This window comes from Dysidea avara, chromosome 5 (assembly GCF_963678975.1).
Source record: "Dysidea avara chromosome 5, odDysAvar1.4, whole genome shotgun sequence".
NCBI lineage: Eukaryota > Metazoa > Porifera > Demospongiae > Dictyoceratida > Dysideidae > Dysidea > Dysidea avara.
This window is the reverse complement of record NC_089276.1, coordinates 18607793-18633457: the sequence shown is the minus strand read 5'-3', so window position 1 is coordinate 18633457 and position 25665 is coordinate 18607793. Positions and strand designations below refer to the sequence as shown.

Sequence of the window (25665 nt, the reverse complement as noted above, 5' to 3'; positions counted from 1 at the left end):
CGAGTCAGCTTGTCCCTGGTCCCAAGCACTGTATATGTCTTGTATAACATTCTGATTGATGACAACTCCTCATGCATAGATGATTATGTTGACAAGGTTGTCTCATGATCAGTATCATCACAGCTGCATTGATCCATTGATTTCTCAGTAGCTAAATCTATATGTATAGAGAAGCTTCTTGGATATTGGCATCATCTATCGCAATTGCTTCTAATTGTTGCAATTTTCTGACTTGGGTCTTCTAGGATCTCTTCCCACCATACCAGTCAAAAGTCATTCAGTAGGTGACCCAGAAAGCAACATGATTATACTGCCCTAGCACTAAAAGCCTGTATAGCAAAGTGAGAACCTTGAAATTGAAACTTTTCTTAATGCACAAAATGTATAGCTATGCATATTTTACAGCTTCTATTACAAAGTAGTTTGACATGTTCCAGAAACTATGGCTAAAGGTCAATGGTAAAAGGAAAATTACATAGATGATAAAGAAAAACATGACTTTAAGAGTTCAGCTTTACAAAACTCCATATAAATCTAAAGATTATCTGATGTACAACACATTAGTGTAACTGTTAAAGAGTGCCAGTCTTGGCTAGCTTGACAAAATCTGCTTCACTGTAGATTGGTAGCTTCTTTCCACGAGCGTTTGGTATCAGCACAACCCCAGAAATGCCTCTCCCAGCTACTTCATGATCAATGGCTGGTGAGTTTGGATCACTATATGGCAAAGTATTGAGTGGATCTTGCACAAACACATTAATGTGAATCTACAATGGAAAATAACAGACAATATACAATACATACCACTCCACATAAACATAGCTAATTATGAACACTACATGACTATATGTATGTATATTGAGCTTAACACCTTGCAGCTTTTCGTTTCGTTTTGATCAAGTTACAGCTACCATTTTACAAAGTAAGAATGCAGACACATGTGGACATTGTAATAAAAAGTACAAATAGAGAGGCTTTGAGTGAGGCTAAACAGTTTGACATGTGCTATTCATGGGTCCATGCAGCATGTGAGGGCCTTAAAAAGGACCAGTACAAGCAACTGATGCATTTAACAAATAGCACAAACAATATAGTGTACTATTGTTCCCTGAACCAGTGTGTTACTCTAAATAAGAAGCTAATCCAAGAACATTTAGAACTCATAAGGCAAAGTGCAGACATTCCATCACTCAGGTCCTTCCAAGCAGAGCAAACTAACCTGAATTGTATTATTTCTGAAATTACATTCAAACTAGAAGATATAGCTTCTCAAAACAATGTCCTGTAAAAGCAAATTCAAGATCTATGCGTGCAAAATAAGGGTCGCAGAGTTGCAAAATCTAACTTCAAACTCTGAACCCACAAAATCGTACCCCTAGCACTGCTAATCAAGTACTGGAATCACCAGCAGCTGCTGCACATGACATTGTTGAGGAAATTGCTGATAGAGATAGAAGGAGAAACAATCTTATTGTTTACAACCTTCCAGAGTCTGGTGACATCTCAAAGAATAAAGCCTTCTTCTCCGACCTTAGTAAAACTGTTTTTGACATGAATGTGAATATGACAAAAGCTATCAGACTTGGCAAAAAGTTTGAAGACAAACTTAGACCTAAGCTTATTTGTTTTTCAGTATACAACAAGACACAGAAACAATCATTTCCCATGCCCCCTATCTTAGGAGACATGATTGGTTTAAGGGCATATACATTGCTCCAGATTGGTCCAAATGCCAGAGAATGAAACACAAGCAAACTTGGATGTATTAGGTGATTGTAACTGTGCAGCAACTATCTCATTACCGCTATCCTCATTAAAGGTTAGATGTTAGTTTGTGATGGCAGACTACGAACACTCCTCCAAACCCATATTCCGATGGGAACACTTCACTAGAATAAATATTAGGATTTAACCAGGACTCGTTACTAATTATGATATCTGGGTATTCATGTTCTATAAAATTTCATAGTCTGTCCTTTTTGCAAATACACTTTGACAGTTGATAGCTAACAGCTGCAGTAAGTTTATGCAAGTTAGGATTCTCGGTCCTATAATCATCCATTTCTTGCGTAAGGTGTCACAAATTTGTTGTGGTGTTAGGAGGGGTCTTGTCACCACCTTAATCATGAGAGTTTTGTGCTTGAGGATAATGGCACCATTTCTAATAGTTAAATTAACTTCTCCGTTTGTTTCCTGTATTTCAGCTCTTCTACTACTGTTAAAACTAGCCTTGAGTAGTTTGAGTAGTACTGAGGGTCAAAACTAGTAGTACGATAGTGTAGCTATCCACTGGTGGTGTTAGTTTGATTTTGCCTGATGTGCGATTTGGATTGGTTTTGTAAAATCTGGTCACATATATTCATCAATATCAAGACATTGGAAGACTCATGAGGTTATCTAGCTGTAAAGAACAGCACGGTTTCCAGCAAGGTAAATCTTGTGAATCTCAGCTCATATAGACTTTGCAAAATCATTAAACAAAGAAGAGATTGATGCTCTGTTTCTAGACTTTTCAAAAGCATTCGACAAGGTTTCCCACTGTAGATTACTCCTCAAGCTAGTTAACTATGGTTTGTGCCCAAATTGGATCTAAGACTTTCTTATTGGTAGAACACATGTACAGTCAGTAATACTCAAAGGAAATTCTAGTGATTCAAGTGAAGTGTTATCAGGAGTTCCACAAGGTACCATCCTAGCCTCCTTGTTGTTTATTTGCTATGTGAATGATATACCTTCAACAGTTAAATCCAAAGTATGGCTATATGCAGATCACATACTACTGTATAGGACAATTCATACTAATGAAGACCGCCTGGCATTACAGGAAGATTTGAATGCACTTACTTAATGGTCAAACCATTGGCTAATGTCCTTCAACCCATCTAAATGTGTTCACTTAAAGATATCAAACAGACATTCCCATTAGCTAGCAAATGTTATATTAGCCAGCACTTAATTGAACAGTCATCCCATGCAACATATGTTGGAGTGACTATCGATGAACATTTAAAATGGACTAATCACATTGATAAAGTGGTAGCAAAAGCAAATGCAACTATTGGTTTTCTCAAAAGAAATCTAAGTTCTTGTACTTTAACAGTCAAAAAGAATTGTTATGTTACCATGGTCCGGCCAATTTTGGATTAAGCTTGTACAACTTGGAGCCCAAAAACACAAGTAAATATACATAAGTTTGAAATGGTACAGCATTGAGCTGCCCATTTTATTACAAACAACTACTCCTTTCAAGCAAGTGTGACTGAAATGTTAAGCAAGTTAAACCTCCCACCTTTATCGCAAAGAAGAGATACGTAACATGAAACTTGTAACATTTCATAACAAACTGATAGATACAAAACAATATGAATTAATCCCTCTCCGTACCACAACTTGAGGCCATCATTACCGCTACATGAGACCCTTAACAAGAATATACTGTCATCTACACTCCTTCTTCCCATCAGCAATAAAGTTATGGAACAACTTACCACCTGCAGCAGGAACAACACTAGAGCGATTGATAAACTTCATATAATTTTATTTAACTAGTCCAATTTATTGTGCATAATTGTAATTTCCTGTGCTTATACTCCCTGGTGGAGGTTCTACACAGTAATAAATACAATACAATACAGTACAAAGTTACATAATGAGCTATGGAGGACAATCTCCGTATTTGTTAGTTGTACCATGGGAAAAACAGCACTTGGCTAGCAAAAACCAGACATGTGGACAAAAACTACATCCCTTCACATGAAAACTCATATCTCAGTGACAAAATTGAGTATCTGCATTCTGTTACAGAGCCAATAGACAGCTTAATGAGAGCTGAAAACTGCAGGGTTACAGCTTAATGGTATGAAACATCATGAGTTAATTATTGCATTTTGAGAAAACTGAAATGCCCATATACTGCTAATCGGGAGGATAATGCATGACTTGAAGTAGCCTGGGACTTTTGGGGTCCAAATAGGCAGTGTACATTTTGACATTAGGGTGTTTAACCCATCTGCAAGCTCCTATTCACGTTCTCCATTGTCCCTGTGCTATGTAACTAATGGGCAAGAGAAGAGACATGCTTATAATGAGACAGTGAGAGATGTTGTGAAAGCTTGCTTCTCTCCTCTGGTTTTTTTCTGCTTGTGGAGGTATGGGACCGACTACAACCACAGTGTATAAGAAACTAACTTCCATGTTGGCTGACAAGTGGGAAAACGAATTATAGTCATCATTTGCACTGGTTGAGATACAGACTCTGCTTCTCTCTATTAAGGTCAGCCATTATGTATTAGAGGGGCCGTCGTTCTTCTGCATACCATCCTACATCTGCCAGTATCAATCTGGCCTATTCTGAGGGCAGGCTAAATGCTGATGCCCTAGAATAGCTTTGTTTGTAATAGTCGCTGGTGGTATCCTGCTGTCCAGCACTTGACAGCCAGTGCTGGGGGTGGTGGCAAGGGCGTTCCATCTAGCCCGGGAATAAAAAATGCCCATATTCCCAGTTTTGACAGACTTGGTAACATTACTAGTGAAGTACAGTAGTACTGTGTAGTTTAATGTATCAATGGGTTGGTTGTAGACAGGAGGTGGATGTGAAACATGTGGAAGCATGACATACAGTATTGCAGGAGTGTTTGAGAAGAATTTGACTCTTGTGTGGCAGGGTTCCAAGATGAATGCAGGATGAAATACTTCCTTGTATGTAGCTCGGAAACGCTCATGATACTTTCACTGTGAAGGTGACAAAAGCTGGCAACTATCAATTACTAAAAAGAGAAGTGGCCATTTCTCTTCATTTTCAGCTATTTTCAGTCCATTACAGAGTGTTGTAAACAAAAAACAGCACAAGAAGCAGTAACCATTACAATCAATCCAGTCACTATGAAAATTACAAACAATTCCCATTACAAATGTAGGGAAGCCATTACATGCATCTGCAAATCGACACCTTGCACTGTCAGTGGACACAACGGAGGACAAAAGTAAGTCTATCATGCAGGCATTGTATGTACTGTGGTATGCCACAAGCTACTGTCAGGCTGAAGTGACATCTAACATCAAGCCTGTAGCCTTAGCCATTATTGAGTTATGCTTGTATGTATCAGTAAGTATGTAAGTAAGCATTAGAAAATTCCACTGAACAAAAAAAATTCTCTTAGCAATCCATTGGAAGCATTTTGGGTCATACTAGCACTTTTGGGCTTGGTTATACGTACCTAACCAATACTGCCAAAGCACTATGAAAGGTATTGTGAAGCTGGTTTCTGGTCAATATTATTTTAGAGCAAATTTCCATGATATCCTATATACAGTACAATAGTCAGGAGGAACTTATATATTCAGAACTGACAAACTTCACTCAAAAGACTTAAGTTTTTATTTTCATTCGGAAAGGATCCTCACAGCCAAGCCTATACGTGTGCGTATGTTTCTAAGTTTATTCACCACCATGCACAAACAAAAATTTTATGCTAAGTACATGGGAATGAAGGCTGAATAAGGCCTGTGTTAAATGTTAAACTTACAGTGAAGCTGCTGTTGTAGGCTGCCAGGAATAGCACATTCCTTCAAAATAAACGAGGGGCATGTCCCTTGCTTACACATACAAAAATGAAGGCCAGCTTTGAGGCTTTGTCTAGAATTTTCATCAGAAAACACAATAAAACAGTTGAAACAGATAGTATGCTATAAGTGGTTTGTTTGAGTTAAGCTTCATTAGTAGTTAGTACACAGCAATGTAATTAAATAATTAATTAGTTACAATAACTAATTCAATGATTACGTTATATGTATTATTACACAACTAAAAGTCACTTAGTAATAACACTGTAAAACTGCACAATGTACTGTACCACAGTATGTAATATTGCAACAATTAATTTCCTAAATTTAGCTCTGAGATGGACTACATGCAGGGGCACCTCATTTTAAAATTAGCATTGCACACTTCTTTTACCAGACAAAAGAAAAAGAAATAAAAAATACAAATACAGTATATATTTATATAATATATTCATAGTTATTAGCATTACCGCATTGATTCTGACTGACTTCTGTTCCCATTCCTGCATTATGAAGTGAATCATTCGAACAAGGCCAGCAGCAAATATCGACAATAACCCAATGTTAGGAACATACAAGTAATTTTCAGAACCTAAAGTACACAATATGATGTGAGCCTGTGAATATACATGGGTATGTAACTGTGCATATATACTACACACACACACACACACACACACACACACACACACACACACACACACACACACACACACACACACACACACACACACACACACACACACACACACACACACACACACACACACACACACACACACACACACACACACACACACACACACACACACACACACACACACACTATAGACTCATGCACTACACATAGAACTTTGCCTGTAATGAAAGTATATGACGATCCATCATTATCTCCAATCAAGGGCAGAAATGTTTTAGCAGCAATGAAGTGGCAACCTAACAAGCTATCACACACCTATGGGTACACAACATGTAGGATGGAGCTTTATTCAATCTTTTCAATACTCTACTGTACATTACAAGTGAATTATTTGTGCATTGTGTGTGCACGCACGTGTGCTTGAGAATGTCTGTACTGCTGTGAGTAAGTATATAGCATGTGTGTATACGAATCACTTGGTTGTCTCAAAGATGCATTTCTATACTCACTTCCTTGAATTCACTCAACGGCTGGTCTAGCAATGGTCCTTTCTGCCACCAGGACCCCATACAGGAAACAACATCAGTGATTTTACCAGTCTTGGCTAATATATCATCTCTCAGTTTAGCAGCGTTCTCTTCCGATGCTGTCAAACAATTTACGCATGTACATACAATTAGTTGATGTTGTGCACAAATAAATAGTGCTTTGTTTGTTTGTTAGTAATACAACATTTAACTAGGATACCTTGGCAATAACCAACAGTGTCTTAATTATGAAGAGCAAAAAACTTATTTATTTACAGATGTACACCATACAGTATTTCTTGTCAATCACTGCACTGAATCTCTTGATTTTTGCAATTTGCTCTTAACTACCATCATAGTTTGTATCAAGTGGCTTAGTGATCAAGACACACGGTAGTGTGTCGTGCGGCCCAAGAAGCCGGCGCGCAACACCCGTGAGTATATTGACAGGAAGAAAGAAAACGCAATTTTTGCACCTCCGTAGCTCTGTACTGCCTTGATGAAACAAGACGAATTTTGCTGTGGACATGCCCTCCAACTTCAGCACTCCACATTCCAAATTTGAGCGAAATCGCTTCAAGCGTTCCCGAAATATGCGACTTCAAACATTGGCTTAGTTTCTTCGTTTCTTTTTTCCTTCTTATTTTTCTTCTTTTCGCACACTTACAAAAACTGCTATAAAACGCGGACGCCATATCCGATTTCCTTGAAATTTGGCACACAGAAGGGGGATATAAAGGCGCATCTCGGTACCAACTTTGGCTGGAATATGATAAACAGGCAAAGAGTTATGAGTGATTATTCACGAAATATAACACCAATATGTTGTCACGCCTACAGGGTAAACTGCGTATGGGAAGAAGCTGAAAATCGGTGGGTGAATAGGTTAACTATTGAACCTCAAACCTTTTGTGGCTTGAAAGAAATCGAGCTTAAAACCAGGAAGATACAACGACAAAACCAACAGTGTGTAACAATTACACAATCGAGATTAGCTAATAAAAAAAACGACTGCTTGCCACGCCTACCAGATAAACCGCTTGGAGTAATGCTTTGAAAATCGTTGTACAGATGGAGTAATCATCTTAGAAAGGCTCATCAATGGTGTAGAAGAAATCAGACTTAAAGCCATGGAGTTATAACACAAAATCTAACTTGGTGCAGCAAGTGCGAGATAGAGATACTCTAATAGAGCAGTCATCCTAATAAAGCAGTCACCCTGAAGAGAATTCAAGAGATCAGCTAGAAACAAGTAACCTGTATAGAGATTAGCTACAGACAAGTCACCCTGTAGAGAGATCAGCTACAAACAATTCACCCTGTAGAGAGATCAGCTAGAAGAAGTTACCTTGTAGGGAGTTCATGCAACTATGGAAAGAGATAGTTCAGCTAGAAGAAATCACCTTGTAGAGTTCAGCTACAAAGAAACCACCATGTAGAGAGTTCAGCTTCTAACATATCACCCTGTAGAAAGATCAGCTAGAAGAAGTCACCTTGTAGAGAGCTCAGCTACAAACTAGTGACCTTGTAGAGACATCAGCTAGAAGAAGTTACCTTGCAGAGAGTTCAGCTACAAAGAAACCATTCTGTAAAGAGCTTAGCTGCAAGCAAATCACCTGTACAGAATTCAGCTACAAACAAATCACCCTGTACAGAGAGCATCTAGAAGAAGTCACCTTGTAGAGTGTTCAGTTACAAAGAAACCACCATGGAATTTCTGTAATAAATATATGTATTATATATATAATTTGTACATTTACTGATAAAATATTTAAAGTACATCTACTTTATCTTTTCTTCTTCCTGTGGTAAAGAAAAAAAGATAAGTTAAAAAAAGTCCCAAAGCCGGCCATAGGCCAGCTTTGTGGTATACAAATACAAAAAGAAATGAAGTCTTATCCAAAACAGCCAAGCTGTAAAAAAAGTGTATGGCCCTCAAAAAGGCTATGGTGAAAAAAGATGTGAAATCCAAGGTGGCGGCCAAGAAATGGCTGTGATGGTAGGTTAATGGTAAAAATTTTAATAATGACAATTCAGGTGAATTTTGTGCCAAGACAAAGCAGCACAAAATTCACCTGAGTTGTCGTTATTAAATTTTTTACCATTAACCTACCATCACAGCCATTTCTTGGCCGCCACCTTGGATTTCACATCTTTTTTCACCATAGCTTTTTGAGGGCCGCACACTTTTTTTACAGCTTGGCTGTTTTGGATAAGATAGAGTTTACAAGAGCTACTATCACTGTACATGGTATCTGAGAACCAATAATTTACTCTATCAAATTTTCAGCAATGGACAACTAGGGATCTGTGGTGTCCAGTAATTACTTGGGAGGACCTTGTGTATGTATGTACCGTGTTTGTGTGTGTATGTGTGTGTGTGTGCATGCATATATATATATGTGTGTTGTGTTTGTGATGATCACAAAAACTTGTAACACTATTCTGTGCTTACGTCCATGGACATGTCACAAAATAGCTATCCAGTTTTATCCAAACTCAGTGAACAAACTATCACTTGGAGTCAATATGTGAACACTAAGCAAACCCATAAACAATTTGTTTGATTCTTGTATCTTTCCAAAAGCACAGTACAGTAGCAACTGTATATTAGGGTTTGCACTTTCTCACAAATAATAAGGACCAGAAATCAGCCTCACAATACTTTCATGGTGCCTTGGCAGTATTGGTTAAGGCCAAAAGTGCTATGAGTACAACCTGAAATGCTTCCAATAAGTTGCTACGAAACTTTTATAGCCTGACACAAGTGCCTTTTGGCATGAACAATGCACACATCATAGACTTACCTGTATCCTCTTGTGTGTCCCATTTATCTTTGTTGACACCGCAAGTGTCAATTCGTGGTACCTAGTGCGTAATGGCTTCCCTGGGCATTGATGTGGTACATAGTTGTATACAACCAAATCTACAACAAGGGGTAGTCACTTCTATAGATTTATTTATTTATTGTACTGGACAGCCAGTAATATTACTGATGCGTCCAGGGGGACCAGCCCCAAGAAAAAAAAAATCAAATACACACATACATTATGATTAGCTAACTACTTACAGTACCGCCCAGAGATAACGTTACAATCCCTCGCGAGTGCTCAAATCCAGGCCATGACTTGACACAACGAACGACTGGAACACATCATATGCGAAGACATGTGGTTGCTGGAGCAGCCACCGGAGGGAGCTCGCGTGTTGTGGCTACACTTGGTGAGTTAGCTAGCGCACACATGCCAAAGAAACCCACGGTTTAACAATGGACTACACGAGTGTCAACTGCTCGCGAGTGTAACGTTACCTCTGGTAGGTGCTGTACATGCATGCAACTACATATAAATCAAATTAGTCTAAATAATGGGGTAAGTGATTCCAATCTTCAATTGTTCTAGGGAAATAACTAAATTTTATTATATGAATTGGGGTAGCACTTGGTCCCGGGATCAAAATGCAATCAAGATTAGAAGTTAAGCTACATCCAGCAATCAAGCATTGCTAAAAACAAGCAATCAAGCAACTTGAGTTTATACATAAAGTTTAACTGAAACCAAGCAATCAAGTGATGATCAATATATTGATCCCCTACTTATGAGCTCGCTTAATGAGTGACCCCGTAGTATTGGATATCTAATTGTTTAATGCACGTACCTCATAATTGAGTGTTGTGTGCATGTTGTAAAATGTGTGCATGTTGTAAAAAGATGTAAGCTTAAAATTACTGTTGTAAACTAGCTGGATGATAAAGTCCAGTACTCACCCACATTCCCTTCCACAATTAAAAGCTTGTCTTCAGGAAGATTTCCAAACTTATCCTTCATAGCTGCCAATTTTTCGGAAGTGCGCGCCACCGAAACAATTCTAGGAACTACGTACAGTCAGTGAATTAATCTCCATGTTGCGAGACAGACCTTTCCCGCTCTTCAACAGTGCCTTAATTATCCCAGACCCTATCGTTCCAGACCCTCCAAACACCAATACGACTTTCTCAGCAGCCATGCCAGCAGTAATATTATAAGCAATCGATCAAGCTTCGATCAAGCTGTGCGAATCAGGTCAAGATCAAACTAAATTATCCGGACGATTACTACGACTTTGCATGTGACTAACCAACCTTATAGCACGTGATTACTCTGGTCTGTGTCTTTCTAGATTTTTCTCCAAGTTTTGTCTTCGAAAGGAACAAGTTTGGTGACCAATACTACCGATTATTATAACTCTTTAAACTGGTGAGCGGAATAATCGTTGGGAAATATTGTATCAACGAGTCTTCAGATGTGATATGGTAATAATCAAAATGGCTGCCGTCAGGTTGATGTTATCTTCGTAAAGTGGAAAGCGTTACTACTTCGTTGATTAGATCAAATATACTTTACTAGGGTGGACTGAATAATGGCGGAAAAGGATGGTAGATTGGACGGCAAATTGAACTCGGAAGAATCAGAATTCATGGTTGGGAACGAGGCCGATTCTCTATCTACCAATGACAAGATTTATCGTCGAAACAGCGACGAACTGGGCAGCGGGGACGGGCGAAGACATTCGCAAGACTCCGCACACAAAGACGCGGGAAACGAACCGCAAAGAACTAGTGTCAGCGACCGCATACTGGGTGAGATGGAAAATTTCTTGATCGAGTCGCCGAAGGCGGTAGACGACATTGGACAGGATGAAGATGATGTAGTAGGAAAACCTGGAGAAGACGATCATGAAGATATCTTAGAACTACAAGCTGGAGTAGATGCCACTATTGATGATCAATTTGAAGTATTAGACAGTGCTGGGGACACTGACAATATTGACAATTTTGACGAAGGTAAGAAACCGTTGTCTTCTGAAGACACTCGTCGAAGATCAAAACGCTCAAGTGAGGGACGTTCTCATGGAGACAAAGAGTCAAGATCAAGAGAATCAGACAGTAAAGGTATTTTTTTAGTGTTTTGTCTAATTAATGCTCAGCATTTGTGTTGACCAACATCATGTTTTGTGTTATATTAAAATCGTGTCTGGTTGTAGCTATGTAAGCATTAGTAGGTTAGAACCTGCTACTCAGCTCTTGTAGTCTTATAAATCTTTAGATTTAGGATTTAACTTGCTTCTAATTGTCCGTAAATAGCAACATGATTATAATGTGTGACTGTCAGAATGTATACGTGAAATTTTACCAAGTCTAAATAATAAATAATAAAAATGCTTGTATGTAGCTACTTGGCTGACTATGCAGTGAAGTAGTTCAAAACTTGAAATCCATTAGTGGCTTTAAATTACATGAACAATTGTAGGAGCCAAAAGTCCTAATTGTCATCATCTATACACACCCAATCGCACAAGTTGTACATATGGTATTAATTTATAGCCTGAGTAGTTTTTCAAGACTCCTCCATGTAAACTTACCCAGCTGCCCCTGTTTCAATAGAAATCTCTTCACTCAGATGACTGCATTGTGCTTGTTTCAAGCTGTACCTATAGTTTAGGGCACCCACGGAGTTGGGTAGTATCACTTTGTGGTAGTGACTTTGTCTTAGATGTAGAGCTTAGGATTAAATTATTTTTGTTTTTGTCATGTTATTCATGACAGGGTCTTCAAGCTCTCAGAGAAAAGAGAAGGATATCTCACCAGTAAAGTTCAGCTCTAATGATGACGGTAAACTAAAACTGTACTAATTAATAATAAATTTTCTGTGTGGGGGATATAGCTAGTCATGTACTGTCAATATTGTAGCATTATTTTGGAACAGTTAACTTACATTTATTATTATTTTTGCCACCTGGAAAAGAGAATTTGTTGTACATTTCTCTTTTAGAAATACAAATGTATGCACGACATGCAAGTGAGAATTTTAAACACTGCTAATATATGCTTTTGTGTTGTTTTTTTTAATCCTTTTATTTGTTCTCCAGGTGTCAGTGAAGTGAAAGATAAAGAAAAGAGTAATGATTCAGGTAATTTCTAATTAATGCCCATTACAACTTGTTACTGCTACTTAATCACAGACTCAGGACCTCACAAGATAGTTGATAAGATCTTTGTAAACACAAGATACTTTGTAATGAAGAGCAACAACTATGACAATGTTGATATTGCCAAAGCCAAGGTTGGTACTAGTAGATTGCAAAATGCATGGATAAAGTTAACAATTTTTTGACCAAATGTTGCAGACTGTTTTACAGTCTCGATATGTAGACATTTTGATTTATACTTATTTGTGTTTTTTAATGCTATATTTCAATCTGCAATTTTTGCTTGTATTTTTTTTGTGTAGAGTGTGTGGGCTACTCCTCCATACAATGAAAAAAAGTTGAACAAGTCTTATAGGGTATGTTGTATGTGTGTTTGTGTGTTTGTGTTACATAGTCTAATATCTTGGTTGTCTAGTAATTGTATCTGTACTGAGCGTCATGTGTTTTTGTGTCCATGCATGTGTTGATGGTTGTTGTGATGTGGTTGTCAAAGTGTTCTACAATTGTATTACTTTTGAGTAGGAATGCAAGAATGTGCTTCTAATATTTTCTGTCAAAGAGAGTGGAAGATTTCAAGGTACAGAATTTTGTTGTTTGATGAGTCTAGATAATGTTATATAATAATTTATGTTGGTAACATGTTTGAATGTTGTGTGTATTGCAGGCTTTGCACGCCTTTCTTCTGATTCTCGGCGAGATATCCCTAATCCCCCATGGGTGCTACCGGCCAGCCTATCCATAGAGCAACTAGGAGGTGTTTTCAAACTTGACTGGATCCATCGGTATGAGACTGGTATCATGTTGTTCATGTAGATAATTGGTATTTGCCATTGTATTTGCTGATTACTTCTACTGCAATGCTAAAGTTTTGTACTACCTGTGTGTAAGCATGTTTTTAACTTTTTGTTAATGGTCTGAGGTCCAATGCCCAGTTAACATGTTTGTTCCTTAGAATCTTTACTGGTTCTGCTCCAGTTGTATTTATGAGACCGTGTGTTACGTGGGAAAGTTAATGCTATCTTTTCTTCACTTGCTGTAAAAGGATGAGGTGCTTAAGGTGTCCACACCTTCACCTGTGAGACGTAGTATAGGAGAACTTGTCTGCATGACTTCCATCTCAAGTACCTGTATAGTAGCAACACAGCAAGCCTTCCTGTATGTTTTACTTTATTTGTGTGTTGTCTTCTCTTAGTGGAGAGCTGGAATTCTCTCACACGCTGGACTTGAAGAACCCATGGAATGATAACAAGCCTGTAAAAATTAGTAGAGATGGACAGGTAAGTCCTATTGTGCATATCTATAAACAGTAGTAGTATAACTTCCTAATATGGTAAAAGAATTATCCTTGTCTATAAATTGTTCTATAGCCACCTAATAACATTCATGTTCTCATCGATAAACAGACACTAATGTTTGGCTTATGTTTTGTACACGATACAATCCTCAGTTCTAATGTACATGTAGACCTTTTTCTCTTGTTAGGAAGTAGAGCCATCTGTTGGTGAACAATTGTGTCGATTGTGGAAAAGTGTCAGTGAAGAAGGCAATGGACATCCGAGTGGATCCTCTGGCAGTGGAGGCATGAGTGCCACACAACTCAAGTTTGCGTCTCGTCTGGGAAATGTAAACAGCAGCAGTGGTGGTGGTGGCAGCAGTGGCGGCAGTTCTCACCACATGTCACAGACAATGCCACACCATCATCATCATCACCACCATATGCCACCCCATCCCATGTATGCAGCACCGAATCCGTTCATGCACCCAGCAGCGTACCATGTTCAGGCGATTATGGCACACCAACAACGAAGTGGAGTCCTCAATCAAATGATGGGCGGATATCATCCACAATACCCACAGTCAAGCAGGTCAGCCGGGCATCATCGATACTCCAAACAAATGCGCAAACCTCCGGCACAAAAAAGGACATAGCGTTTTGAAGAAGTTGTTTTTTAGTAATCTTTTAGATAAAAAAAATATTGTATATTATCAATAAATGGACTTCTCCTATGGACTTAAAAAATACAGTTTAAAATAATTTTTGGACTTAGCTACAGTATAAAAAATTGATACTTCAATGGAATCCAATTCAAGCATACAATTTCCTTGGACTAATACACAAGGACATTCTGTTATTGAGAACTGTTTTCAGGACTTTACCTTTCACTTAATAGATAAGTTTATGAATGATAAGGGACCAAGAAATGTATGGCATTAATAAGAACTGTTATGAATGAACTTTTCTATTTGGAGCACACCATCAATGCTCACATTATCACTGGTAATACGAGAAATAGGAAAGTTGGTTGTTTGCTGTGTTCTAATTTTATTGTGTCTGGACTGTTAACTGTTCATCTAATGAGTCTTAAAGTGATTTGACTCTAATAATTTGGGTCACTATTTTTTGTGTTGGTATTTTGTGTCATGATTTTTTCAGTTTCTTGTTTTTGTATTTTTATAAATTGTTGCACGTATTTCCACATTGTACAGCACAAACATCACAATATTTTGCACGTCACATATCTGTCCACCTTCTCTGCTCACTGTACCATATTGCACTGTCTTGGCATATGTGTTGAAATTGACATGAAACTTTTTGTGCTATATGCTGATGTGTTCATAAAAAAAAGATGGGCTTTTGTTCAAAGAGGGACTTCAACTTTGTGGCAAAATCTTTTCCAAATTGGTTTCTCTGTTTCATAAAGTGGTTTTAGCTTTAGTGTTTTGTGCTCATGGTAACAAACCTACCTGTTACCCATTTTGTGGTTCCTTATGTGTAAGATGTTTACTTAACCCTGTAGAAGGGGTTACGGTTTAAGCAATGCATTACATACAAATTCATGTGAAAAAGTCTTGAATAGTTTTGTATGTTACCCCATGTATGTTATGTCAGAATACATGACAGGCAGGGGGTGTTTGTTGTATGTACACGTGTGTACCCTGACTCCCTGATGATCTGTAGCAGTAAACACAAGTTGGATGATGTCAGTAGCAGTGAATCAAAGAAGCGACGAAGTGAAGGTGACAGAGATAGAGAAAGGAGATCTCATTCAAGTTAGGATTGGCAAAAGGGTGCATGTACTTTAAAATGTGTTAGCTTGTCATAGAATATTGCTTAATCCATGTGTTGTATTTCAATTACTTTAGGCCGCTATGAGTCTTCATCTCGGAGTGCTTCAGGATACCATTCTTCATCACGTACTTCTCATGAGGGACGAAACAGTGGCCATCGTGAGGGCAGGGAACGACGCAGGAGTCGCGAGCGTGAGAGCGGTAGCCGTCGCAGTAAATCAGACTATTGGCCAACAAGTCACCGTGATAAGGGCAGGGATAGAAGAAGGTACATACAGAAAATGGAGTTGTGCATTGAATTATTGCAACTTTCCAGATCTGGGTCCCGTTCTGGGTCTGACTCTTCAATGGAAGAAGAATATGGAGTTAGGAAAGAGACGCTTCTACATGGAGTAAGTCTGTGGGCTGTTGTGTTGGCTGTGCTACACAAAGGAGTAATGTGGTTTTGTTTACTTTGTTGGTGGTTGTTAAAAGGGCTCCTTCCTTTGAAGTGTACAGACTCCTATCAATAGTGGTTGAATGCTTTAGCAACAGCACTGTTACTTTGCATTATTCCACTTAAGACTTTGTTACTACTTCAAACCATCAATATCTTTAAAATCTCTCACATTACTACTTAGCCCACAGGGAGGTGTAGGTCTATTTGTTAGTTGGAAGCAGTTAGTTTTGTGTTTGTTTTGTTGTTTAAAGTCAAAGTACTAAAATTCCCAAGCCCCATCAGCTGTTTAAAAGTCAAGTCCCAAAACTCTGCACTTGTAACAAGTAATTTTAGGCCAGCAGAGTTGCTTACCTCTTTCATCAGGGAATTTTAACTAAGCTAGCTGTCATTGATGTTTACCCAGTACATCAAAACATACATAATGTATTCCACACAGTCTTATGACGAGTACCTGAAGGAGTACAGGAGTCGTGGTGGCACCAGCAGCAGTAAAAGTGGAGGATCAAAACATGTGAGTTGTGTATTACCTATGTTGGCTCCCCCTTGATAGCCCGCCCCATTGGATGTTTAAAAGTCCAGGTCCCAAAACACATGTGGCACGTACCTACATTTCAGTATGACGCTTCAGCTGCATACCAGTAAAAAGGTTACTTACCTCTTTCAAGGGTAACAATGTTTGATGATACATCAGTTGGGAATGAAATTGCCTAAATATTTAAGAAGGATGCTGTTTCAATTCCATGTCTCCCCTACAGGGCATAACCACTGACAGAATCACCAGTATTTGTCAGCAAGCACTGGCCCAGGCTCTACAACAAACCACCAATAAACCAGTAAGTGGTTTGAGATTTCGGTAAAACATTGTAAAATGTTGTTTCTCTGTTGTAGATGGATCAGCAGACTTATGCTAAGATGGTGGAAAGCTTCTTGTCAAAGACACGAAGTGGCGAGAAAATTGGCGGCACCAGTTGAAAAGATTTCTCTATTTTGTCAACTAGGATTTTATATACTAATTATAATCTGTTATAGTGTATAATTGAAAAATAAAAAATCTGTTTACCTTTCATGATGGGAAACAAGCATACGTGACTTAATATACCAAACACACGAGTGGATTGGCATATAAACTTTTTCCTGCACTTCTGCAGACAGTGCAAAGTGAATTTCATTGTTGCTACTCACAGAAGTTGAGGGAGATGAAGTACAAGACGTCTGGAGAGACTATAATGGCTAGGTTTAAAATCTGTGAAGGTTCACTTGAATTTGTTAATGATGTTATCCATGTCTTTCAGATGTATTCCATTATTTTTGAGCAATGTACAATTATGAGTGATAAATTAATAGCACAATTTCTCATTTAGTCAATATCAGTTCTGCTACACACAATGGTTTCCAGTCTTTCTTGGGGTTCTCTGGCATCAGGTGAAAGCCAAGCTGTGATGAAGGAACAAAACACCAGGTATACAAGTACATGTCACACAATGGTGACAATATAGCACTTGGAACACTCCCATGCAAGTCACCTGCTTCCCTTGTGTCTCACAAATTTGAAAATTCCAACCAGGCCGTTACACCAGTGCATATTCAAGAGTAAACGGGATAAGGTTTTAGTATTTATTCTAATTATACATACATAATTGCTTGGAATATGGGATTCAGGAGAAATAACTTTACCACAGAAAATTAGGATAAAGAGGTAAGAAAAAACTATGAATCACATTGGATAGGGATAAAACTTGGCGATTACCAATCACTCAGCCAATTTTTAACTGTTACCCCTGTCCCCTGTGTTAGATGGGATCTGGTCATTGTGGGAGTGGCATCCAGTTTACAATAATATCAAGGCTTGTTCACTTGTGATTTAGCACTAATGTTGTTAGTTCACTCATGTACACGTTGCGTTCAGTGGTCGTGTGTGCATTGAATTATACGATCATTCTACTCACCACACTGGAGTTGGCCTGCACCTCCAACACTTGTACACAACACTCTCTGTTGTACAGGAAGTTGGTACTACCACTACAGTCCAGCTGTACTGAAACCTTCTTCCCTGTCTGGAGTAAAGATGACAATGAGATGAGATAGCACAAAAAAAAAAGAACTCTCATAACCAATGTCAGCCAGCATGAAGGTTTAGTGCTGTACCATTACAGTGAAATTTTGGTGTCAGATGTGGAGGTAAAAGAAGTGGGGAACTCAAGCTTTGGGGCTAAAGGGGTAATTTACAACAGTAAGTGCTAGTATGTATAAGTTGAGAAAAACAACTAAAATGAAAAGTGGATTTTTTCTCACATTTCAGCCAATCAGATGATTAGTGATGACAAAAGTGTCAACAACAGACACATGTGGTTTGGCTTCATTACAAGTTCGGGAAAGGGTTATAATGGATAGTAGATACTGCACTTTTATGACTTCCTCATAGGAAATGTATGGTGAAATTTTTGATCGGCCATAAATATTGTGTCAGGCATTGGAACGAAATGATTTAGAAAAACTTTTAGCGGGTCAAGCAGTGCTACAAATGAGCCAAATTTCAAGATCGTGTGTAATTCCATCCATGAGTTATTAAATGTTTTTGACAATGTGTACATACTATATTATAAAGTAGGCCACATTCTGGATGGCACAGTGTCTCTGCCACAAGCTTACCTTATTCTCAATAACGATGGTGGCATGATATAGAGAGGTGTACGTGTAGAGCATCACCTGGTCTTCAGCCCCACCTCTCACTGGTTTAGCCACGCCCCTCATTGTAGCCAGTTGGCACAAGACCGGGTTGATTAGTGATGCAAATGGCTGCGTCTCCATGACAATGATCTCTCCTTCACATGTGTCTGCATGTACGTCCAAACTGAATGGACAAGCCTAGTATTAAACAATTAGAGCTCTAAAAACAATAATAATATTGCATTTAGAATAACTATATTTTATATAGTTATACAACGGCCACGAGTGCTCTGCCTGATATAAACGCACGAGCCTTAACGGCCCTCAGGCTCGTGTGTTTATACAGGCAGAGCACGAGTGCACGTTGTATAACTGTTATGTACCACTCACCTAATAGGTGGGGAGAGTCTCACAAGACAGCTGTAACACTTATAATGGCCAGGTTTCTAACATCGATTGTGGGTAACCAAGCCGGACGTTGCGATGACGTTCCCCCTGCAGTACTGCAGCCACCTGAGATATTGAAAGCTAGTACGCTATGGGTTATATCACTAACGTGCATTCGCTGTTCGACTCTCATTATGTAGTGCTCAACATGCCAGCGTGATCACTCAATTGCCATATAGACTAAGCACCAGACTAATCGCCATAGTGATTCCCTCGAGCGAAAAAAAAGTAGCTAAATAGACGTTTTAAGTAAACAAAACCCAACTACTAAACGATACTAGTCTAATTCTTACTATTCACACTGGCTAAACTCGAATCTGGTGGCATGACAAAACTGGTTACCACAATTGAACGTAAAGGTTAGTATTATTTAGAATATATTTTTATTGAGTCATTGTCGAAGTGGACTACAGTTTAATCCGGGCTAAGATGGCACCAGACTAGTAAGGTGTATAAGTACGTTTATATATATATATGTAGACTAGAGATGTGGCCACCCGTGCTGGCTTTTTCGATCGCCATTGGCTGCTTGTAAACATTATACATATTGGTGACGTTATGGCCCACAATCGACCTTTACATGTCAGGCTATAAAAGAATTCGATTGATCTGTGAAGTGTCCTTCCACCTATTAGGTGAGGTGTCGTAGTGGTCTTCGCCACCGGCACTTGTGCTATGCTGCACAAAACCGCAGCCAGTGCAATATCTGTATATTGCACTGCGGTCGGTGCATTATAACTTATAATACACTCGTTGTGGTCTACAAAACCGCAACCAGTGCGTTATAAGTTATAATGCACTCGCTGCGGTCTGCAGCAGTGCAATATACAAATTATGGCACTGGCGGTGCCTTTGAACTGCCCACGCAGAGTGGTACATATAATTTTAATACACAAACTAATACAGACCAGCATAATAGACAAATTTATATATGGACAAACTGGGACCTATGAAAAGTGTTCAAGTCCTGATTTTCCAGGTCAGCTAGACTCAGTTTAAGTATGGCAAATGGGACACCTTAACTAAGCATATTAGCGATGTCCTTATCAAGTGTACACTGCAAAAATCACTTATGAGTTCAGCCTGATCATATGACACTTCAACTTATTGTAGTTAAGATCCCATAGTACCAGATAATCAAGACACTTTGGGTTGATTCAAAGAATCTAAGGTGTCCATATTATGCCAACTCCGTATTCCAGTGTACAAAAGTAAGTACAAAACTACAACTACACTGATATACCTCATCCAATATCAACTGATTATTGTAGCCCATTGATTGTAGGATGATCAACAATTCAGCCTCCTTCCCTCCTGATGTGTCTTGTGCAGTCATCAAGTGGAGGTCAAGAAATCCTTTAACAGTAATCTCGTCATCTGAGTTCTGGTCAAAGTTAACTGACAAGGGAGAGAGATAATTATGTAAAACAGTATACTAGTTGAATGGTAAGGAAATACTTTGAAATTAAACCATACTGAATAGTAGTTACTACGGAAACTAAACCATACCTTGGATGACCTGCCAAGCATCATCATCACACACCTCTCCACTGGTGTGCTCCTATTAGAGATAACAATAAATTACACATACTGCCAGTACATGATGGTAATGTTATGTCACACAGATGGTAATGTTATGTCACACAGGTGTTACCTGGAAAAGGTCAAATTCTTGTCGGCTAATGAAGCCATTGTCATCAAGGTCTATTCTGTGGAATATCTCCATCAAGACCTTCCTACATGGACAGCAGATTAGTAGCATGGTAATTATAAGCATAACATAGCCATCAAGGTCTATACTGTCTGTTGATGTGTAGTGTATACATACACTCATTAAGCATATACAGATATATGTTGTATGCAGTAATGGTGTGCAATATCAGGATTTTCGTTTCGATATGATATCGATATGATAATAGGGTAAATATCGAAATTTCGATTCGATTTTCAATAATATTATTTTTAATTGTGTGGGTTGAGTAATTGCGTGGGCATCCGATATTTATAAATATGCTTCAAATACAATTTCCAAAACTATTGCATATAACTAATAATAAGCCTAGAAAACTGGTAGACAAGCTTTTAAAGTGGCTAGATTGTACAGAACCAACCTTCATTTCTAGCGTGATTGTACAATCACACACTAAATGCTGTTGATTTATCGAAATTTTCTGCGATTATTATTATTATTATTATTAGTGCTTTACAGTGACCAGCACTGAAGGTCTGACAGCAACATGTGCTGCAGCCTTTGGATTACCTAACCTAACAAGGTATTTCGATAATTATCGAAATCTGCTAAGTGGTATAGAAATCGATACGATATTATCGCGATATCGATATTTTTTCGATATATCGCACACCACTAGTATGCAGATCATGGTAGCCCTCACCAATCACCAAACACTCACTCACACATACAAATACAAACACACACTACACACACAGTCAGAGCTACTTACACACATTCTTCTGTCAGCTTTGATGAGTCAGGTGTTAGTAGGCTTACTGGATCATGTGATTCATCATCATCACATGGTTTAAGACGACACCCACCAGTAAATGGCACCATGGTGTAGTTACCTGCCTCCAGATCTAACTTACAGACAAACTTCTGTAAAGCAGAACAAACAGCAACAACCAGTACACATTAACTTTGAGGACAACACATATGGAGGGGATATACTTGTAGTTTCTACAAATGAGTTGGTCAATCTTTCAAATAGTTCACTACTGAAATTTATAGATGCTGAGGTCAGGAAGTACAGGTGTGTTTGAGACCTACAATACTTGACACGGTCACTATGAATTTAGTGAAGTACCATGGCTCCTACTAGCTTGCCATGGCACCCATAATAGGTTCTACTTCACATGTACATCATAAAATTAACAGTTACTCTATAGAATGAGTTTATACCTTATCAATTTGATGTTCGGTGAATGTGATAAAGTCTGTAGCCGTTTCATTGGTTGAATCAGATTTGAATAAGAATAGAGCAACATCAAATAATTCATCTCCTACAGTGTATAGAGAAAGCACCATCATTTACATATGGTCCATCAGTTGTACTCCATTAATACACACAGTTATTGTCCACTATCATGTAGCTGTACATTGACCATGGGAATTTACAGTATGTATGAAAACAGGAGGACTTGAACGCTTTGCTCACATTTTTATTTCAACAGAGTCAAGATACATTTGCAATTGTTTGACAGATCTAGATTGACTAGTCAAGGTATATTTGAACAGAGCACTGACTAAATACATACAGTCATCACCTACCAGGAGGAACAACTTGTATCTCAACAAACACACAACTTGGTTGAGGTAGGTGTAGTCCATATTGTTGACTGACTATATGATAACTTAGTTCATCACTGATGTGACTACCCTCCAGTCTCTTGATGTAGAAACATCCCTTACCACTGATAGTGTACCATGACTGCAAAGGGGTATGATACAGAACAATGTGTAGTTTCTATGGTAACGTACAGTAGCTCACCTCTAAATTTGAAGGTACTTTTGGAGGCTTCTGGTAAACAGCACTTGTTGGGGACTGCTTTTTGTTTGTCTCTGCCACTTGCTTCACTGTTGTTGTTGCTGCTGTTGTTGTTGTTGTGCTTGTTGTTAATGTTGCTACTGTACTAGACTCAGTGGTAGTTGCTATGGAGGTTTTCTTATCTTCTTGTTGTTGTTGTAAGTGATCGGGTTGTATTGGTTGTGGTAGTTCTTGTACTGTTTTATCATTGTGACCATCATCTGTGTCTGTGTGGAAATGAGAACTTAATAAAGTAGTATAGCTACATATGCCATGAACTTTATATTATACCACAAATACATGCATATACACACAACCACTACACACGCGCACGCACGCGTGAGCACACACACTAACACACGTACACACCAGATTCAGTTATATCAATAGACTCAGTGGGGGTCACAGCTACACTATCATCACTTAAAGTTCCAGACAGTTCAGAGGACAGAGTATGATTTAATGGCGTCACTGTCACCAATCCATCATGACTACTCTCCTTATCATCACCCTGTCCACTCACCCCTTCTTCACCATCCTTCACTACCTTAGTAACATCACTACCACCTTCCTGACGTACTAGACTTGTCCTGTTAGCAGCAGGACCCTCAGTGTTAGTATCAGCAACAGTTGAGGACACTTCTATACTACTGGAACTAGTGGTAGTAGACTGAGTGATAGTAGTAGTACTACTGGTAGCTGGGTTAATAGCTGTACTAGTTGTTATTGGGGGAATATCAGTTGTGGGTAAGCTTAGTGTCAGAGGTGGAAGGTTTGACTTTCCAATTGGCGGTAGTTTTGACCCAAAAAGTTGTGATGTTTTCTGTTCTGGTTTATTGTTAGTAGCAGAAGAATGGTCTGTAGCTGGTGTGGATGATAATGGCAGTTGTTGTAATATGCTGTCTCCAAGGTTGGAGCTTTCATCAAGTTCTTCTTCAACTTCCTTATCTGATTCACTGTCAGCTGTGGACACTTTGTTCTTTACTTTAACATCTTCACTAGCTGCCATTTTAGTTTGATCTCCTTTTACCAAACTTGTTCCATTATGAACAGTTTGTACTGAGTTGGTGACTGGTCCATTGTGTGTGGCAGCATTGCTGTGGTCACCAGTGGATCTGTCTGATTTGTTCTACAAAATACAAAAAGAAAACGTTCTTTATCCAAGGATGTTCAATGGGCTTTAGCAATTTTAAAATGTCTATTATTAGTCATACAGAAGGTGTCATTAAAAGAAACACTCTTTTTACTCACATATTTTTTAACAGCGGAGCCATTAGGCACGCTGTCCCTCTGATGAGAGGTCTTCATCAGTTGTTGCTGTACCCTAGTCTTGCTGGATAATGATATCCTGTCATCTTGTGGAGGTAGTGATCTGTCTATCTGAGATGATGTTAATACTCCATTAGTATTGGGGATGGATGTTGTCTTCTTGCTACTTGAAGTGTGTACTGTTTTGTTTAATGTCTTACTAGCCTTCTTGTTGCTTAGTGACTGACACTCGGTAGCCGTGGAGAGCAGAATATGACAAAACTGGCCAATCAGATATAACACATGTGTAAAACGTATGTGCAATACATACATGTAATAAAACTCATGAGATATAGAAACATGTACCGTGTAGTGCGTACAAATGTGTGTGTATTCGCTCTACTAAGACTACCACAGTGTATATACCTCAGCATAATCCAACTTTCCATCCTTGTTATAGTCAGCCTCATCAATGATGGCCTGTACTTCTTCGTGTGTCAACTTCTCTCCTCGCTAGAAAGTACCAGTAACACACACACACACACACACACACACACACACACACACACACACACACACACACACACACACACACACACACACACACACACACACACACACACACACACACACACACACACACACACACACACACACACACACACACACACACACACACAAACAATCATTATATACTTTAGTTAATGTCTTGTAGAGTTCATCATGGCTGATAAACCCATCTCCATTAAGGTCGATCTTCCTGAAGGCTTTCATCAAGTCAGCCATTGTAGTACGCTTCTCACTGTGCATTATAGTGCTGAACTGGTCAAATGAGATTGATCCTATAAGGATGTGACAATAATAAAACATATTAATTGGAACAATGTGCCTAGTGATACCAATGTTCCATTACCCCATCAATACTACCATTAAAATTAACAATCATAATCACACATCTTACCTTCAAACTTGGACCAGTACTGGTTGATGGCTTTCTCTGAGGGATTCCTTCCCGAACACTGTAATGCTAATAAATAACATAAAAAAAGGTAAAACCATCGAGCATAAGCAAGTAACACGCTGGTTACTGCCCCTAGCTATTTGTGTTGCAAGTAGCACTGTGCATAATGCAGGTCCCCAGAAAAATTAACAAGAGCAATACATTCATTTCTTGGCTACAGGAGTTCTACCAGTGCTGCAACAATAACATCTAATTGATGTTTCTGGTAAATGAAGAGCTTGCTTACCATATTTCAGCGATTCAGGGGTCTGCAGTTTCGCATTCAAATCTTTCTCAACCGTCAGCCAGGCAATCTCACACTCATTCAGCCGATGATCGCTGTTCTTCGCCTCCATACTTCAATAATGAACATTCTACTTAAAACTGAAATCAATCCATCACTTCCCCGGCCGCCTCTGAACACTGAAGAAAAGTGAAGAGAAGGTTGAGAGAAGTCAGATCATAATCTATAGTCAGATTATCTATGGTCAGATAAAGGGTGTGAAAATAAACCTAACGCCTTGAAAAAAATAATTGTTTGAAATTTTACGCGCTAG

The 25665-nt window shown here is 38.7% G+C and overlaps 3 protein-coding genes across 9 annotated transcripts; 1 reads left to right on the top strand and 2 right to left on the bottom strand.

Annotated features, from left to right (window-relative positions):
* Positions 1-350: 350 nt before the first annotated feature.
* LOC136256962 (3-phenylpropionate-dihydrodiol/cinnamic acid-dihydrodiol dehydrogenase-like) lies at positions 351-10798 on the bottom strand. Its single transcript, XM_066050048.1, has 6 exons — positions 10647-10798; positions 10496-10603; positions 6712-6848; positions 6421-6517; positions 6033-6154; positions 351-767 (listed from the first exon to the last, which is right to left on the bottom strand). The coding sequence occupies exons 1-6, from the start codon at positions 10732-10734 to the stop codon at positions 573-575; spliced, it is 747 nt and encodes a 248-aa protein (XP_065906120.1). The 5' UTR covers positions 10735-10798; the 3' UTR covers positions 351-572.
* Positions 10799-10807: 9 nt separating this feature from the next.
* Positions 10808-17270, top strand: LOC136256960 (YTH domain-containing protein 1-like). Of its 5 annotated transcripts, none has more exons than XM_066050045.1 (16): positions 10808-10964; positions 11115-11659; positions 12314-12379; positions 12637-12678; positions 12730-12830; positions 12999-13052; positions 13219-13273; positions 13361-13478; positions 13889-13973; positions 14179-14561; positions 15659-15747; positions 15841-16033; positions 16082-16157; positions 16641-16715; positions 16960-17037; positions 17093-17270. In XM_066050045.1, exons 2-16 carry the CDS (start codon positions 11128-11130, stop codon positions 17174-17176), a joined length of 2031 nt encoding a protein of 676 aa, XP_065906117.1. In that variant the 5' UTR covers positions 10808-10964; positions 11115-11127; the 3' UTR covers positions 17177-17270. The 5 variants fall into 5 exon arrangements, with proteins under 5 accessions (XP_065906117.1, XP_065906114.1, XP_065906118.1 ...); XM_066050042.1 differs by having other exon boundaries at positions 15656-15747; XM_066050043.1 differs by having other exon boundaries at positions 10819-10964; positions 11047-11659; positions 15656-15747.
* Positions 17271-17488: 218 nt separating this feature from the next.
* LOC136256959 (EF-hand calcium-binding domain-containing protein 7-like) lies at positions 17489-25643 on the bottom strand. Of its 3 annotated transcripts, XM_066050039.1 has the most exons (16): positions 25356-25640; positions 25070-25135; positions 24805-24950; positions 24535-24621; positions 24112-24390; positions 23230-23989; positions 22825-23087; positions 22605-22764; positions 22236-22336; positions 21781-21932; positions 20973-21054; positions 20828-20879; positions 20562-20716; positions 18854-19069; positions 18151-18258; positions 17489-17638 (listed from the first exon to the last, which is right to left on the bottom strand). In XM_066050039.1, the coding sequence occupies exons 1-16, from the start codon at positions 25462-25464 to the stop codon at positions 17558-17560; spliced, it is 2817 nt and encodes a 938-aa protein (XP_065906111.1). In that variant the 5' UTR covers positions 25465-25640; the 3' UTR covers positions 17489-17557. The 3 variants fall into 3 exon arrangements, with proteins under 3 accessions (XP_065906111.1, XP_065906112.1, XP_065906113.1); XM_066050040.1 differs by lacking the exons at positions 17489-17638; positions 18151-18258 and adding an exon at positions 18266-18413 and having other exon boundaries at positions 25356-25641; XM_066050041.1 differs by lacking the exons at positions 17489-17638; positions 18151-18258 and having other exon boundaries at positions 18881-19091; positions 25356-25643.
* Between the last annotated feature and the right edge of the window lie 22 nt (positions 25644-25665).